The 18,938-nt window shown below is 41.1% G+C and overlaps 1 protein-coding gene across 6 annotated transcripts in view; it reads left to right on the top strand.

Moving 5' to 3' along the window:
- The window catches only part of LOC110525336 (PHD finger protein 21A), a 110,848-nt gene that overhangs the window by 55,710 nt on the left and 36,200 nt on the right, over positions 1 to 18,938 (top strand). For all 6 annotated transcript variants that reach the window (XM_036980401.1, XM_036980413.1, XM_036980403.1 and 3 more), the window contains 2 exons: positions 12,643 to 12,801; positions 13,590 to 13,847. In XM_036980401.1, the coding sequence (XP_036836296.1) occupies positions 12,643 to 12,801; positions 13,590 to 13,847 (417 nt within the window). The remainder of the gene's footprint in view (positions 1 to 12,642; positions 12,802 to 13,589; positions 13,848 to 18,938) is intronic.

Below are 18,938 nucleotides of genomic sequence, written 5' to 3'. Positions count from 1 at the left end.
TACTGGTGGTGGGTGTGGGGGGGAATCTGGCACCTATGATTCTCACCCAAAAGGGCAAGTCATGACACATCCTTACCCCCTTGCAACAGATGTGGGATACACACACACACTCAACCCCTTTTCCCCCATTCTCAACCATAAGCTCAGATGCTCAAAGGTTGTTACATCCCAGAGCCTAACTCAGGAAAGGACCTGCTTTATGAATGAATATACAGTTACAGCTGTTTGAGAAAGAATGCAAGATTGAGCAAAAATTTGAAAAAATGTGCCATGGTCAAGTCCAAGGTGATGGAGATCAGATCCACCCCCGCTCCCCTGAAACACAGACGCTGGTCCCCCGTTTGTGACCATTTCCCCAAACATCTCTGTGCAGTCAGCTTTGATTATTTAGTGCCAACAGGGCCACAATAGTATGACCCCTCTCTTACTGCAGCTAGTGTTGCCAGCACTGCCACTTCCTTGGTGGAGGCACCCCACCAGAATCCCCACCGGCTTGGTACAAGGTCGTCAAGGTTCTCATTAGCAGCTTTGAGAATTTCCTTGTATATTATGCTCTCCCATCAGGGGGCTTTGGCTTTGTAGGACCAACCTTGCCAGGCAGGCTCAGTAGGTCTCTGACCGCATTTATCTTTCTGTTTTGGCTATACAGTTGGGCAAAAAAGTATTTAGTCAGCCACCAATTGTGCAAGTTCTCCCACTTAAAAAGATGAGAGGCCTGTAATTTTCATCATAGGTCACTTCAACTATGACTGACAAAATGAGAAAAAAAATCCAGAAAATCACATTGTAGGATTTTTTTATGAATTTATTTGCAAATTATGGTGGAAAATAAGTATTTGGTAAATAACAAAAGTTTATCTCAATACTTTGTTAAATACCTTTTGTTGGCAATGACAGAGGTCAAACGTTTTCTGTAAGTCTTCACAAAGTTTTCACACACTTGCTGGTATTTTGGCCCATTCCTCCATGCAGATCCCCTCTAGAGCAGTGATGTTTTGGGGCTGTTGCTGGGCAACACAGACTTTCAACTCCCTCCAAAGATTTTCTATTGGGTTTAGATCTAGAGACTGGCTAGGCCACTCCAGGACCTTGAAATGCTTCTTACGAAGCTAGTCCTTCATTGCCCGGGCAGTGTGTTTGGGATCATTGTCATGCTGAAAGACCCAGCCACGTTTCATCTTCAATGCCTTTGCTGATGGAAGGAGGATTTCACTCAATCTCACGATACATGGCCCCATTCATTCTTTCCTTTACACGGATCAGTCGTCCTGGTCCCAAAGCTTGATGTTTCCACCCCCATGCTTCACAGTAAGCATGGTGTTCTTTGGATGCAACTCAGCATTCTTTGTCCTCCAAACACAACCAGTTGAGTTTTTACCAAAAAGTTATATTTTGGTTTCATCTGACCATATGACATTCTCCCAATCTTCTTCTGGATCATCCAAATGCTCTCTAGCAAACTTCAGACGGGCCTGGACATGTACTGGCTTAAGCAGGGGGACACGTCTGGCACTGTAGGATTTGAGTCCCTGGCGGCGTAGGGTGTAACTGATGGTAGGCTTTGTTACTTTGGTCCCAGCTCTCTGCAGGTCATTCACTAGGTCCCCCCCGTGTGGTTCTGGGATTTTTGCTCACCGTTCTTGTGATCATTTTGACCCCACGGGGTAAGATCTTGCGTGGAGCCCCAGATCGAGGGAGATTATCAGTGGTCTTGTATGTCTTCCATTTCCTAATAATTGCTCCCACAGTTGATTTCTTCAAACCAAGCTGCTTACCAATTGCAGATTCAGTCTTCCCAGCCTGGTGCGGGTCTACAATTTTGTTTCTGGTGTCCTTTGACAGCTCTTTGGTCTTGGCCATAGTGGAGTTTGGAGTGTGACTGTTTGAGGTTGTGGACAGGTGCCTTTTTTATACTGATAACAAGTTCAAACAGGTGCCATTAATACAGGTAACGAGTGGAGGACAGAGGAGCCTCTTAAAGAATTAGTTACAGGTCTGTGAGAGCCAGAAATCTTGCTTGTTTGTAGGTGACCAAATACTTATTTTCCACCATAATTTGCAAATAAATTCATAAAAAATCCTTCATTATAAAAATCGCATTTTGTCTGTCATAGTTGAAGTGTACCTATGATAAATTACAGGCCTCTCAAGTGGGAGAACTTGCACAATTGGTGGCTGACTAAATACTTTTTTGCCCCACTGTATATAGGCAGCTTTCAGCAAGCCCATAAAACAGATAGCGACTTCTCTTTAGTGTATGGTACATTCAGGTGCGTGTCTAAATTTTTTAAACGAAACCCTCAGGGTTTCCATTAGGATGGATTGGAAAATATTGCGCTCGGGAGTAGGTGACAACATAAGAGGATTGGAGGATTCTAAATGAATTTCTAAGCGGCATAACATTTCCTCACCCTAATTGTAGTGTTACCAATACTCATTTCGCCTATGGTAGGCCTACAGGGTATCTAAAAAATATATATATATTTCGCCTATGGTAGGTAGGCCTACAGGGTATCTAAAAAAAAAAATGCAATGATGTGATTCTCTGCCAATAATAAATTAATATCTAAGGGGCATTTTCCTTTAGGATCTGTGAGAACATCTGTGTATATCTAAGGGGCTTTTATATAATTCTAAATGAATTAATAATAATAATAATTGCTTTGTTGAAAAATGATATTTTGGAGATTTAAATTGTATTTAACGTAGAGGGAACGAGAGGCAATTCTTGAACATGGGGTGAGACATTCTCACTAATTTGTAAATAAAGCCAGTTTGTTATTTAGAAAGGTTTCTCTAGAAATAAATCAAACAAGATTATTTAGCAGAGATCACTTTCTTATATTCAGTCAACATATATTTTAAGAATATCATGGAATATTTGAACATTTTAGTTTCTCCATGCTTGTCTCAGAGCAGCGAGAAACGGTGCTGAAATAGACGCCCACAGCGGGAAGGCTATACACGTGTATATATTTTGGAGATGATTTTGTTTCCAAAAAAACGACAGTGAGCAATTGTAATCTGAATTAAGGGCCAAAATATAGCCCTGCTAATAGCCGTAATGATGCTGTACAATGTGCCTACGTGTGTTTGAAATAGTTTTCCAGTAAGCAACAATGTGTTTGCATTCATTAGACAATTTTGTTCCAATAATTCTGTAATTCAGTGATATTTATTCCCATAGTAATTCGTTATGGATCCATAACTAAATCAACATCTGCAGTTTTAAAGAGTATTTTTTTATCATTATTTTATTAGCAGAAGCTGATGAAGAAATACATTACTGTACAGTATATGCTTTTACATTTGGATAATAAAGCATTTCAAGCATTTTGAAGATATAAGCCACCTGCATTTGTTTATTAGTGGACTGTGCAGTCTGACAAGAAAACATAGCCTACAATACATACTGTAATAAACATGGGGAAAGTGTCTAATTCCTTACATAAAGGAGAGCAGTCCATGTCCAGACTCTCTCGGTGACCTCAAGTACCTTCAATAATGGCTGTTCTAAAGAATGCGGATACGTGGGAGACTGGGGTTCAATTCCCCGACGGGGAGGAAGGAGTATGCTGTCCTTGTAAATAAGAATTTGTTCTTGACTTACTTGTCTAGTCAAATAAAGGTTACACTAAGAGCATTTCGGCACCCACATTTTTAAATTCCAGTCTAACCAATACCCAAACGGAGATTCAGTGAAAATAAAAATCACATTGATTTATCAAGACCAGTCCCCATGCTTGTCTCAGAGCAGTGCGAAAGGGTGCTAAAATAGTTGTATGCTTTTGCTTCAAATCCTATTGCTTCTAAATGCAATATGCTCTTTAAATAAATAAGGCATACACCACTTTTAACAGCACATTACTCATGACATTAGCACATTACTCACATTTACTCATGACATTAGACAATTCTTTAGTAAAGGTTGAATAGTCTATTGTTCAGCTAATAGCCCTTCCTAGAAACATTGTTTGCAATTCACAGCCTGCTACGTACTGTAGCAGGCTTGTGGAAAACAAAATGCCTCCAGCTGTCGAAACACTAAATATCTAAGGGGCTTTTATATAATTATAATGCAGGGTTAATGTTAATAATAATAATGATACTTTTCCCCCTTTCCACTTGTTAAATAGCCTGGATTGTTATTCCCATCTCATTCTTCGCCCTCTTCCACGTTTCATTGTCTGCCTGAGTGGCTCGCTTGTGGGCTTGCTGGCAGGATATGGCAGCACATTCAGTTGTGCGTCAAGAATACAGCATAGCAAGTTTGTATGAAGGTCTGGTTATTCACAGGCAATAGTAATATGCTCTAAACCGTTCTGGTAACAGACGTACTTTGCTGCCCTGTTTTCAATCGTCCACATGGCTGGGAGAACCTATTCAAGGTTGTAGAAACAATGTACTATTAGCTACAGTAACTAGCTACAGTGCATTTTAACCCAATTGAGCTGCTAACATAGCTAGCTAGTTTACACACTGTATAGATAGCTAGCTAAGTTAATTACATTTGACCAGCTACCTAACTTCATATTAGCTAGCTATCTTGATATATTTGTATTTTATGATGACTGACCATGTTAGAAAAAAACAAACAAAGCTTAATAATGCTCTCTCTCTATCCATCTGTCTCTCGTCTGCAGGTATGTTTTGATGTGAGAGAGGAAGCCAGTTCCATCATCGCCACCTCACCCACTCTTAGGATAACCTTCGGGCCAACTGGGGGCCAGAGGCTGGTTAGGAGACACCGCTAGAGACACTAGCACTGTAGCACTGTAATTCATTAATCATATGCTGTCTTCCCAGCTCCTCTCTGCTCTTACCTCTTTCCCTGTCAGTCTTCTACACCTCTCCTTCCATCTCATTTTTCTACCTCTTTTTTTGAAATAACGCTGTGCTTTGAAGTGTACAAATTGAACTTGTATTTTAGAATATAATATTTATAATGCATGTATTATATATTTCTAACACCTGGATAATGAACTTTCAGTAAAGTGTTTCACATTCTCCACTGGTTGAAATTAAGTATCTCTTTGAAATACTATCCTGTGTCCTCAGTTTAATGCAGATGAAGGGAGTTAGATATGCATAGGAAGTATAGTGTACTGTTTTTTTATCTGTATATATGAATTACAAATCAGCCTTTACTTAAATCATGTCTCTAGTCTATTGCATAGTTACAATGTGTAATCATTGATGTCCCAGGAGCAGGAGTGGTAAACACTTAAGTGTATAAATGTAATACATACTTGCAGACGCACCATAATTCATAGAATTTGTTTGATACACCTGGTATTGGATATGACTGAAAAAGAATGTCTCACAGAGATTCATACCTGAACCTCACATTTATTTGCCAAGGAAGAGTACATAATCAGTGAATACAGTGGGGCAAAAAAGTATTTAGTCAGCCACCAATTCTGCAAGTTCTCCCACTTAAAAAGATGAGAGAGGCCTGTAATTTTCATCATAGGTACACTTCAACTATGACAGACAAAATGAGAAAAAAAATCCAGAAAATCACATTGTAGGATTTTTAATTAATTAATTTGCAAATTATGGTGGAAAATAAGTATTTGGTCACCTACAAACAAGCAAGATTTCTGGCTCTCACAGACCTGTAACTTCTTCTTTAAGAGGCTCCTCTGTCCTCCACTCGTTACCTGTATTAATGGCACCTGTTTGAACTTGTTATCAGTATAAAAAAGGCACCTGTCCACAACCTCAAACAGCCACACTCCAAACTCCACTATGGCCAAGACCAAAGAGCTGTCAAAGGAAACCAGAAACAAAATTGAGGACCTGCACCAGGCTGGGAAGACTGAATCTGCAATAGGTAAGCAGCTTGGTTTGAAGAAATCAACTGTGGGAGCAATTATTAGGAAATGGAAGACATACAAGACCACTGATAATCTCCCTAGATCTGGGGCTCCACGCAAGATCTCACCCCGTGGGGTCAAAATGAACACAAGAATGGTGAGAAAAATCCCAGAACCACAGTGAATGACCTGCAGAGAGCTGGGACCAAAGTAACAAAGCCTACCATCAGTAACACACTACGCCGCCAGGGACTCAAATCCTGCAGTGCCAGACGTGTCCCCCTGCTTAAGCCAGTACATGTCCAGGCCCGTCTGAAGTTTGCTAGAGAGCATTTGGATGAAACAGAAGAAGATTGGGAGAATGTCATATGGTCAGATGAAACCAAAATATAACTTTTTGGTAAAAACTCAACTGGTCGTGTTTGGAGGACAAAGAATGCTGAGTTGCATCCAAAGAACACCATACCTACTGTGAAGCATGGGGGTGGAAACATCATGATCTGGGGCTGTTTTTCTGCAAAGGGTCCAGGACGACTGATCCGTGTAAAGGAAAGAATGAATGGGGCCATGTATCATGAGATTTTGAGTGAAAACCTCCTTCCATCAGCAAGGGCATTGAAGATGAAACGTGGCTGGGTCTTTCAGCATGACAATGATCCCAAACACACCGCCCGGGCAACGAAGGAGTGGCTTCGTAAGAAGCATTTCAAGGTCCTGGAGTGGCCTAGCCAGTCTCCAGATCTCAACCCCATAGAAAATCTTTGGAGGGATTTGAACTTTCACTGTTGCCTAGCAACAGCCCCAAAACATCACTGCTCTAGAGGAGATCTACATGGAGGAATGGGCCAAAATACCAGCAACAGTGTGTGAAAACCTTGTGAAGACTTACAGAAAACGTTATTGACCAAATACTTATTTTCCACCATAATTTGCAAATAAATTCATTAAAAATCCTACAATGTGATTTTCTGGATTTTTTTTCTCATTTTGTCGGTCATAGTTTAAGTGTACCTATGATGAAAATTACAGGCCTCTCTCATCTTTTTAAGTGGGAGAACTTGCACAATTGGTGGCTGACTAAATACTTTTTTGCCCCACTGTATATTCAATGTACAGGCTACAATGTGGGGATCTAATGCCTGGTAATAACTGCATGTATATAGGACTTGCATCCTTGGCACAATAAAGTTATTATAGTCTACTCAATCCATAGGCTTGATTAATGCCATTCAGTCTTGATGTCAATATAACAACTATGATAGCTGAGGTTCATAGGTTCTGAACTAATATTCATACCAAATGTTTTAGGGTCCATACGCAGATCGGCTACATACTGTAGCTAGCTACACATCCATATGCATCCATTTATTTGTATCCTCCACTACACAATAAGCAAGTAAATAGTTAGCTAGCTATGTTACTTCAGCAGCATTGCATGGAAAGTATAAGCAAGGCAAGCTTACACAATTGTACATTCAATTTGCAGTAAATGCTTTAGCTAGCTAGATTCTTTACATCCACTGTTTCAGGTTTTCTCAGGAGTCCCTAAAACATTAAACAACATGAATTACAATTTCATACTCATGTCATAACACTAGCTAGTTAGCTGGCTAATATTAGCTAGTCAGCTAACTTACTAAATAGCGATTTTCGTATAAAAAAAAAATGTGTCTCTACATTGACATATTCCTCCCAATTGTATGTTTTTTGCTTGACTCGTTATGATGTTATAATTACTTTCATTTGCTTCCACTGTAATGTTTTGTCAGCCATCTTTGCTGAAGAAAGTCACCAGCGACGGGGGGCTTGTGTCAAATTCGTCATTGGAACTACTCGATATGATTGGTCATATAAAAACCTTGGGACCCAAATGCATAATAAGTGCTCTAACTCCCCTTGCGGTGGTCTGGAGCAATGAAGCCGTGATGCTAGGTACCTCTAAGTCCTGCGGTGTAAGATCGCAACTTTTAAAGGAGGAACCACTGAATCATGGTCCAAACACACCAAGACAGCCGTAAAGAGGGCACGACAACACCTTTTTCACCTCAGGAGACAGACAAGATTTGGTATGTGTCCCCAAATCCCCCAAAAAGTTTACAGCTGCACCATCGAGAGCATCCTGACCGGTTGCATCACTGTGGCAACTGTTCTGCATCTGACCGTAAGGTGCTACAGAGGGTAGTGCATACGGCTCACTACATCACTGGGGCCAAGCTTCTTGCCATCCAGGACCTATATACTAGGCGGTGTCAGAGGAAAGTCACAAAAATTGTCCAAGACTCCAGTCACCCAAGTCATAGACAGTTCTCTCTGCTACCGCACTGCAAGCGATACCGGGATGCCAAGTATAGGACCAAAAGGCTCCTTAACAGCTTCTACCCCCAAACCATAAGACTTTTATTTATTTAACCTTTATTTAGCTAGGCAAGTCATTTAAGAACAAATTCTTATTTGCAATGACGGCCTACCAGGGAACAGTGTGTTAACTGCCTTGTTCAAGGGCAGAACGACAGATTTTTACCTTGTCAGCTCGAGGATTCAATCCAGCAACCTTTTGGTTACTGTCCCAACACTCTATCCACTAGGCTACCTGCCACTGAACAATTCATCAAATGGCCATCCGGACTATTTACATTGACCCCCTCCATTTGTTTTTACACTGCAGCTACTCACTGTTTATTATCTATGCATAGTCACTTTACCCCTACCTACATGTACAAATTACCTCGACTAACCTGTACCCCCGCACATTGACTCAGTACCGGTACCCCCTTTATATAGCCTTGTTATTTTATTGTTACATTTTATATACTTTTTTACTTTAGTTTATTTTGTAAATATTTTCTTAACTCTTTCTTGAACTGCATTGTTGGTTATGGGCTTGTAAGTAAGCATTTCATTGTAAGGTCGACACCTGTTGTATTCGGGACACGTGGAAAATAAAGTTTGATTTGAATGTCCGAAATGGTTCCAACAACTCTTCTCCTGTTGTCCTTCTTCGTAGTAGTCCGGTATCCGGTGACTTGTCGTGTAATCCTGAACAGATCTTATGAGTTGATTTTCCTTCCATTCACTCCTAACGATACTTCTTTGAAGATAGGATTAGCCAGCTGTATTGATGGTTGAGCAGAGTAACAGGATGATCCTACTTAAATTCACTTTTGAAGATATCTTACTTAGGATAGCTAATCAGCCATACCTGTGATGGCTGATTAGGGAGGTGAGTTTGTCTCTACCTCATGTTGAGATTCAATGTTCAATCCATTTAAATGCGCAGCCATAGCTTCACGTTTTTCCTGGTTCAATGTGTTTTTTTCTTAACTCGTAATTTATACCTTTTTGCTCGAAAGGGGCGGTCCGGCAGGCTGGCACGCTCCCTGACCTCACTCCAGGGCGGTGATTACTCTCTGTGCAAACTTATGGAAAACAATTATCTCCTAAATCACATCCCTTCCTTAACAAAAACACTAATCATTTTTAATATTACATGCACAACGCACAGTATGGAAACGTCAAATATGTAGTGGGTATACTTTCCAAGTTACAGTATTTCCTTTATAACATTTGTAATGATATCACAAAACAAAATGACATAAGTGTTCTATAGATCGCCTCTGACCATTCCCTACATTATATACTAGAAACATTGTTCCATTTCTATTTGTTTTTGAATGTGTTAGAGTTTCAGCGGGAAAAAGGTATGTTGAGACAAAGCACAATCCTTTGGTGAATTTGGAGAGCGCAGGCTGGATCTTCTCCCTTGATTTACAACAGGACGTGAGTTGTTAAACCCCACTAGTTATATCCATCCCCCTCTACGGGTGAGAGGGGGTCTGATTGAAGTTATTCATTGCAAATCTGATCTTTGGGATTTTCGTGGACAGTTATGACACCACTGAGAGTCCGCACTAGAGGTCGACCGATTTATGATTTTTCAACGCCGATACCGATTTATTGGAGGACCACAAAAGCCGATACCGATTAATCGGCCAATTTTTATTTATTTATTTGTAATCATGACAATTACAACAATACTGAATGAACACTTAACATTTTAATTTTAATATATTATATTATATAATATATAATATATTTTAATATAATACATCAATAAAATCAATTTAGCCTCAAGTAAATAATGAAACATGTTCAGTTTGGTTTAAGTAATGCAAAAACAAAGTGTTGGAGAAGAAAGTAAAAGTGCAATATGTGCTATGTAAGAAAGCTAACGGTTCACAATCCCTACATAAGTGACAACCCACAAAACCTTCCACACCATAGCTTACTTATCAACAGTATGTTTATGTTATATAATATTTTCTGAAACTGACCATATTAGCAGTTCTATAGAGGGTAGTGCATACCCGCACTTCCTTGCTCAGAACATGAGAACATATGAAAGCTTTTAACATGAGTCTTCAATATTCCCAGGTAAGAAGTTTTAGGTTGTAGATATTATAGGAATTTCCCTCTATACCATTTGTATTTCATTAACCTTTGACTATTGGATGTTCTTATAGGCACTTTAGTATTGCCAGTGAAACAGTATAGCTTCCGTCCCTCTCCTCGCTCTTACTTGGGCTCGAACCAGGAACACATCGACAGCAGCCACACTCGAAGCAGTGTTACCCATGCAGAGCAAGGGAAACAACCACAGGCTCAGAGCGAGTGACATTTGAAACGCTATTAATTAGCGCGCGCTAACTAGCTAGCCATTTCATTTCGGTTACACCAGCCTCATCTCGGGAGTTGATAGGCTTGAAGTCATAAACAGTGCAATGCTTGACGCACAACAAAGAGCTGCTGGCAAAACGCACGAAAGTGCTGTTTGAATGAATGTTTACGCGCCTGCTTCTACCACCGCTCAGGCAGATACTTAGATACTTGTATGCTTGTATGCTCAGTCAGATTATATGCAACGCAGGACACGCTAGATAATCTAGTTAACCATGTGTAGTTAACTAGTGATTATGATTGATTGTTTTTTATAAAATAAGTTTAATGCTAGCTAGCAACTTACCTTGGCTTAATGCATTCCCGTAATAGGCAGTCTCCTTGTGGAGTGCAACGAGAGAGAGAGGCAGGTCGTTATTGCGTTGGATGAGTTAACTGTAAGATTGCAAGATTGGATCTCCAGAGCTGACAAGGTGAACATCTGTCGTTCTGCCCCTGAACGAGGCAGTTAACCCACCGTTCCTAGGCCGTCATTGAAAATAAGAATGTGTTCTTAACTGACTTGCCTAGTTAATTAAAGGTATACATAATTTTTTTTCGGCAAATTGGCGCCCAAAAATACCGATTTCCGATTGTTATGAAAACTTGAAATCGGCCATAATTATTAATCGGTCGACCTCTAGTCCTGACACCCGTTTTAACATCCCATCCAAAAGACGGCACCCTACTTAGGGGAATGTCCCCAAATGTAATCAAGGTTTGGTCAAATATTATATCTGTTTAGGCTTCTTGAAGTCAATTTGCAATCTATTTGTCTGATTATGTTCTAGCCCCCTGACCATCCGCTGAATCTAGTTTATCACTGGTTATGACCATCCTCGGTCACTTTACTTGGACAAAGAAAATACACTTTATGACACTGTCAAGAAGCATTATAACCATCATAATCATATAAGCCAGATAGGCCTCTCACGTACATGCCCTTATGTCAGTCATCAGTCAAAAAGAGGGTGTCTCGTCCTGCTCCTGAAATCTGCTCCTGTATTCATCTGTCATCAGCAACAGAGCATTGGGTAGGGATGTCTGACATCAATTTGTGCGCAATAACAATGATAATTTAATATGGTTAGTTTCAGAAAATGTTGTATAACATCAACATACTGTTGATTAGTAAGCTATGGTGTGGTTGGTTTTGTGGGTTTTGTCACTTATGTAGGGATTGTAACCAGGCATAAAATAATGCCATATGTCACAACAGGTTTAAATGTGTCATGACAGTGTTATTACCATATTATGACAGGTTATGACAATGTGTGAAAGGCAGCTCTATGCATGCTGAAGCTAATATGAAGAGCAAAACAAAGAGAAGCAGCTGGAAGTATGCATTTCTGGAAGTACGCAAATGTATTGGTTTGACACAGTGAATGCATATTCAATGGCCTAAGCCCTGTTCCATGCGTTAATATTTACTAGAGAGAATGAGAGTGCACTGCAACAGTACTTATTTCATACTTGCCTGTTCCTCTGCTCCCCAGTCTCTACCCCTCCTCAGAGCAGGTCTAATTCCCTGTCGGGAAAATCGTTTCGAGTTAGCGTAGTAGCGGAATTAGCTATATAAATGACTTGGCATTGCTGCATATACTAATTTGGTATTCTGCTCTTGTGAGAACTGCAGTTGTTGTCAAAGGGAAAGGTCAGAGCCCCTGGCCTCAAATTTAAGACACAAAAGTTGGTTTGGTCTTAAAGCCAAGTATTCTCAACATGAATTAATCAACTATGTCAACGTGGAACAATGAAAGTGATTTGATTTGACAACCAATTGTTAGCAAATGTTGATATAAGAGACTTTTGAGTAGTTACCATAATACATTGTTAATCACCGGTTGGGGTTATTGCCAAAAAAGGGTACAGAACATTTAAAGGGAACAGTGACACTAAACTCAATTGGAGTTTTATTCAATCCGCTTTCCTTCATCTTGTTTCTTCTCCCTTCATCCCCTCTTCTCTCGCCATCCTCTACACCCCTCCCTCTCTCGCCCTCTTCTCACTCCCCATGCTCTTCACCGCTCTTTTCCCACTCTTCTCTCACCATCCTTCACCCCTCTTCGACTCCCACTCTTTCTCTACCCCTCTCACTTCTGTCCTCCAGAAAAGCGTTGTGGAGCAGCTGAGGAAGGACCTGCTGGTGAAACAGGAGCCAGAGGTGACGGTGCAGGTGCCGGCTGCAGACAAACACGTCCTCCAGATCCCCTCCTCTGCCACTCTGCTCGCCCTACAGCAGACCACACACACCCAGGCCCTGCAGCAGGTAGCCACACAAGTCCACAGACACTGTCAACCTTAGCTCAACTCAGCTGCTTGTTATGTTGCACAAAGGCTTGTTGTGTCATAACTTTGCAGTAGCCTAGAAACATTCCTGAAACTTTCCCAGGTTTTTCAGAAATACCATTTGGATGATTCCTTGTTGGATAACTTATTCTCTCCTGCTTATTCCCTCCTGATCCAAGGAATCCTCCAACCAGGATTTCTGGAAAACGTAGGCTGTTTGGGAAAGTTTGCAACACTAGCCTGCCCTGAAAAGCCCCAAACCTGTCAGTGTTCATAATCGTTTACTACTATAAAGATAGAGAGTGAAGAATCATGCTAAGAAAAAGTTCCCGATACTCTGGATGGTTCTCTGTACTGGCATTAGCTCCGTTATCAGATGTCCTTCAGCCATGCCAGTTCTTTCAGGTAGTACTTCTTCTTTCCTATGACCTCGCGGACCACGTTCCCCGCTAGACAGACACAGCCATGTTGTCAACCCTCCATCATTCATGACTCTGTAGATTTATCTCCAGCTCTTAGTGAGATGTACGTGCTCGGCTGGCAGATTTTCTGTGGCGTTTGATATAACCGGGAGGAAAGATTCACTCCTCCAGAGAAAGGTTTAATAAAGGTAGCCGTAGTAGTGAGTCACTAGGCTTCACATTAGTTCATATTTCTTGGATTTAGCATTATTATGCTCACTTTTCCACTCCCTTTTTTGACCCCATCTCATCTAATTTCTCTCTCTTCTGTCTCCGATTTATCAACTATTTATTTGTATTTTTTCAGAAGATGCTGGCAGTCACCCCAGTCATCACCACTAAGACTCTACCTCTAGTGCTGAAAGCTGCCACTCCCACCATGCCTGCCTCTGTCATGGTGCAGCCCCCCTCCACGGTCACTGCCATCAGCCACACCTCCAAGCCCGGTGCCATCATCTCTGACAACTCCAACTTCCGAAACACACCAGTCAACCTCCAGGTGGCCGGCAAGTTGACCAATCAGGGTTCAGAGTCCGTGCGTCTGGTGTCAAAGAATTCAGTTGTGGTAAGGGGCATTCACTTCCTGTACATTCTACAGTACTATCATTGTCATCCTTTGTAGTTCAACTCTTTCAAACTCGTTCTCTTGTAATTGGTGGCAGTTTGGGATCCCCAGAGTGTGTTCAAATTAAGCAGTAAATATTCAACCAGTTTTTTTCTGTTTTACAAAGTCTCTTAGAGCAAGGTGGGTTGAACATCTTTGTATGGAAATATGCATGGTCAAAATTGAGAATGTCTCTTAATGAGGAGGTGCTTTGAGGCAGTGATGGCACTTGGCACAAAGTCATCTTTCTCTCTGTAAAACTACCTGCGGAATCCAAATATTTTTTCAGATCTAACTGTTGTCTGCAGCTCCAGTAGAGAATACTGTATTTGCTGGGGTTTTGTCTCCGGTGCAGGCCACCACCACCCCCACCTCAGCACAGCCAGTCAAAGTTCCTCAGTTTGTCTCTCCTAAAATGACGCCTCAACCCACCTTTCAACCACAGTTGCGTCCTAGTAAGACCTGCCCCCTAACCCTAATCCCCACCAATACTTTCCAATGTGTGAGTGGACACATGAGGCATTTAAATCAGACGTCACTAGAGGGCGACAGTGTATCCAAGGACACAAACCTATTGCAGTCACAGTCTTGGCTCCCTGGCTCCAAGCTACTGTTTGCATTGTGCTGCTTTGTTCATTTCCTTTCCTCTAGTCTTCTTCAGCTTTCAGAATGATGTGTGCTCATGTTGTTGCTTTGATCTGTGTTAATACCTTCCTTTGCGGCTGTTGTGTCGTTATGGTGAAAACTCGTTGTTTTGGCTGTCAGTGTGATGACCTGTTTTTAACCCTGGGTGTGAATGTGTGATTTAATGCCCTGCTATTGAGGTGTGTAATGCCCCTGGGATCTCAGAGTCCCTCAACACTGGGCTCATTCTGACAGTTACACAAAAAAAGAAACCCTGGAATGAGTAAGTGTGTCCAAACTTTTGACTGGTACTGTAGAAAATTGTAAAAATTAAGAAAAACCCTGCAGTGAGTACTTGTGTCCAAACTTTTGACTGGTACTGTATCTATATATGTACTTTAACCTTATTTATAGGGATATGCAATTGCTCCTGTAGCAGATGATGATACATTATTGGAACCAACCCTCACGGGTTAATTGCTTGTTTATTATCTCTTCAATAGGGCTGGCAGTGAGACAAGTAAGGGAGCTTCCCGACCATATTGACTAAACTTCGTAGCTGGAGGTGTCTCCAAAATGTATTCTGTGGCAACTTATATTTCTTGGAAATTTGGGAAAAGCTTAAGAATTGCTTAGAATGCTCATCAAATAGATCCAACAGATAATTGATTCCTAGTTGTTGCCACTGTACCCCAAAATGGTTTTACTTCCAATTAGGATACTCTTATTTTGCCACAGGGGGGCCTGAGGCGATGTATGAAGGTCCCAGTGTCCAGCTCTATGTATCTTACCCCACAAGGTTCGGGTGTTTGTAACATTGGGGTGATCCATCAGTTGTGGTCCAAGCCAGGGCGAGACTCCCCCACAGGCCTCAGACTCTATCTGGTACCAGCCTGGTTTAGCCCCTCCCTTCCAATATGGTAACCACATACTGATATGTTTGACATTGATAGCCCAGTAGTACCCCCTGTAGTTATGGATACCATATCCTCCTTTTGGGTGTGGCGGGGAATGTCTTTTTTATACCTAAATGGATCTGTGAGTTACCCCAAAGAAAATCTAGGACATGCCTGTCAATATCTTTAAAGTAAGAATCTGGAATATATAGAGGGAGATGAGCTAGAAGATAATATATTACAGGTGCCAGCAACATTTTAATATAATTAATTTGACCCCATAATGAAACATATATGTTTGACCATTTAGCAAAGCCATTCTTCATGTTTAAAAGTAAGGGTTTTTATATTCTCTCCAACAATATCCCTGTGGCTGGGTGTTATTAGTATGCCAAGGTATTTGATACCCTAAGGGGACCATGTACATTTCTATTGGTTGAAGAGATTGGATGGGCTTAAGCCAGATAAAAGATGAGCCTCAAATTTATGCCAGTTAATATGATAACTAGATGATGTAAATTCCTCAGCAGTGTCGTAAATCAGGGACAGATATCTCAGGTTGAGACAAGAAAAGTTTCATGTCATCTGTATAAAAGCATGAGCTTATGCTGAATGTTGCCCACCATAACTCCATGAATAAGTGGGTTACCTCTGTTTCTGGGCCAAGGGTTCCAAAGCTAGCACAAATAAACTGGGGCTTGAAGGGCATCCTTGTTTTGTACTTCTATGTAACTGGAAAGGGTTGGGTATGAGACCATTTGTTAAAACGCAGGCATAAGGAGTGCCATATAACGTTTTATCCAATTCACAAAGTTCTCCCCAAAGCCAACTGTTGTAAGAGATTTAAAAATATAGCCCCATTCCACACAATAAAAGGCTTTGGCAGCATCTAATGACAAATTGCTTGAGTCCTGGACAGCACACTGTATTTATGTGCTGTAAGGTTATCTGAGCTGTAACGGTGGGGGATAAAGCCAGGTTAATGATACTACTGTCGTGATGTTGTATTAGTTAATGTGACGACTGTTGCTCATCGAATGATTACAAGTTTCTAATTGCATGATTAACAGAATCAAGCAATGATTAACTCATTAACCTGGGGCACCATGGGAAAACTAGTTTTTATTGAGTTTCTATTTCCCAAATTAACTCAAAGAATATCAGAATATCAATTTTACAACAGCCGCTAATTAACCAGTTACCTCTACCAATCTCGTTCTGAACGTCGTATAGCCTGTGAATCTGTACGGACCCAGGTCTCACCAATGAGTTCGTACCACACCAATCTTAGTTGAATATTTGATGATAATAAAATATACATGATGATAAAAGATACATATAGACAAAACACATTATAGGCTATTGATTAGAACTTAGTATAACGGGCCAACACACTATGGCACGTGTTACCCAAAATGGGGATTTCAAAGAGAGAGAGAAAAAAGAAAGTACACAAGAAAAATATACATTTGGGTGAATTTGTCAGCTATGCTTATTCTAACCCTAGCCTTGCCCCAAACTGCCGCTCTTATGGGTCAGAATATAATGATGTAATTACGTGGGGATGATCTCCGAGGATTCTCTGCGTGGACCGTTCAGGGGAACGTTCAGGTTGCTCGATGACGCACCTCTCCGGCGCACCTCTCTGGCGCACCTCTCTGATCGTCCTCCCGATGTCAGTGTCCTTTTGGCTTAGGAGTCTGTTCCCTGAGGACAGACAGCTCTGTAGCTCAGAGCTCACAGCATAGGAATGAAACCTTTTAGGAACCACGATTCGCTGGGATTGGATGCTAAGGGGGTCCGTCTTGAATTCACCCGCTTAGACACAGCTACTCATCCGTAGCTTGGGTAGAAAAGGATTTCGTTGTCTTCAAACTTACTCCTCAACCCTAAGTAGTGCATCTAAATAATCTCTATCCTTATCTGAGAGTTGGGGTAAATTCAAGTCTGCAAAAAATCTATCCAACTTTTGTTTGTCCAGTATACCCTGAGATGTACAGTGGTTCCTCCTTTAAAAGTTGCGAACTTGCACCACGGGACATAGGGGTTACCCAGCGTCACAGCTTCATTGCTCCAGACCACCACAAGGGGGAGTTAGAAAACTCATTATGCATTTGGGTCACAAGGTTTTTATATGACCAATCATATCGAGTGGTTCCAATTATGAATTTTGAAGCGAGCGACCCTTGCCTTTGTGGCGTTCTTCAACAAATATGGCGGACAAAACATTATGGAGGAACCAGATGTAAGTTCTTATAACGTCATAATGAGTCAAGCAAAAGATTTACAATTGAGAGGAATATGTTAGTTAATGTAGAGACAAACGTTAGTGCATAATTTTTGTCATAAAGTTAATTTACGAAAATTGCTATTTTCGCAAGTTATCTGACTAGCTAACATTAGCCAGCTAGCTAGTGTGATGTTGAACAAACCAACAAAAATAAAAAAAATAACCTACTGGTAAGAAACAGTCCAGTCAAATCCAGCTCTAGGGCTGAGTCTAATCATAGCAATGCAAAGTCAAAGGCACTTATAGTCCTACATCCAATATAATTCTGGATTCAGCGGACCTCCCTGGCAGATCTTCTCTGGATGAAGGCTGATGCTTCGTCTTGTCAGTCAAACGTGTGATCTTGGCTCCATTGAGTTTGGTCTCCAGTGTAGCAGGAAAACACAGAAAACGCATGAACTCGATCTTCCGCAATTTTAGATCGATTTTGACATGTTTGAATGCCATCCTCCGGTCGTTAACTCGTTTAGAATAGTCTGGGAAGAACATAATTGTAGATCCCTGCCATGTCACCTGTCTTCTCTCTTGCTGTTCTGAGAATTTCTTCCTTCACCTGGTAACATAGCATGTCGAACATAATGGGCTGTGGCCGGCATCCCTCTTTCGGGTCTCTCCTCGGCGGGCCAGGGGGGAATCTATGTGCCCTCTGTACCACAAGTGACCTCTCAAACTGGCATTCCAGCACATTTGGGATTTTCCTCTGTAGGAACTGTATCATGTCTTTGATTTCTACCATCTCGGGAACACCCAGGATTTTAATATTACAGCGATGCCCTCTGTTATCCAAGTTATCAACATGGTCCTGTCATTTTTTAAATTCTTTATGGATTCTCCTATATTCTCCTATGTTGCAACATGGTCCTCTGCTTCTCTAAAGCGGGTGGTCAGCGAATAAATGTTCCTTCCATTTCCTTTTAGGTTCTAATTCTCAGAGAAAAAAACTCTACAAATACTATGACCAACCAATAATTTTGCACGCCCAATTTTTTAGTTTTTGATTTGTTAAAAAAGTTTGAAATATCCAATAAATGTCGTTCCACTTCATGATTGTGTCCCACTTGTTGTTGATTCTTCACAAAAAAATACAGTTTTATATCTTTATGTTTGAAGCCTGAAATGTGGCGAAAGGTCGCAAAGTTCAAGGGGGCCGAATACTTTTGCAAGGCACTGTATAAAAGAAAAACAAGAAAGGCGCGCTCTCGGTCGTGCGCAGCAAACAGGTCTGGGGACTTCCCAGAATAC

Source organism: Oncorhynchus mykiss, chromosome 1 (genome assembly GCF_013265735.2).
Source record: "Oncorhynchus mykiss isolate Arlee chromosome 1, USDA_OmykA_1.1, whole genome shotgun sequence".
Taxonomy (NCBI): domain Eukaryota; kingdom Metazoa; phylum Chordata; class Actinopteri; order Salmoniformes; family Salmonidae; genus Oncorhynchus; species Oncorhynchus mykiss.
This window is presented reverse-complemented; position numbering and strand designations above follow the sequence as displayed.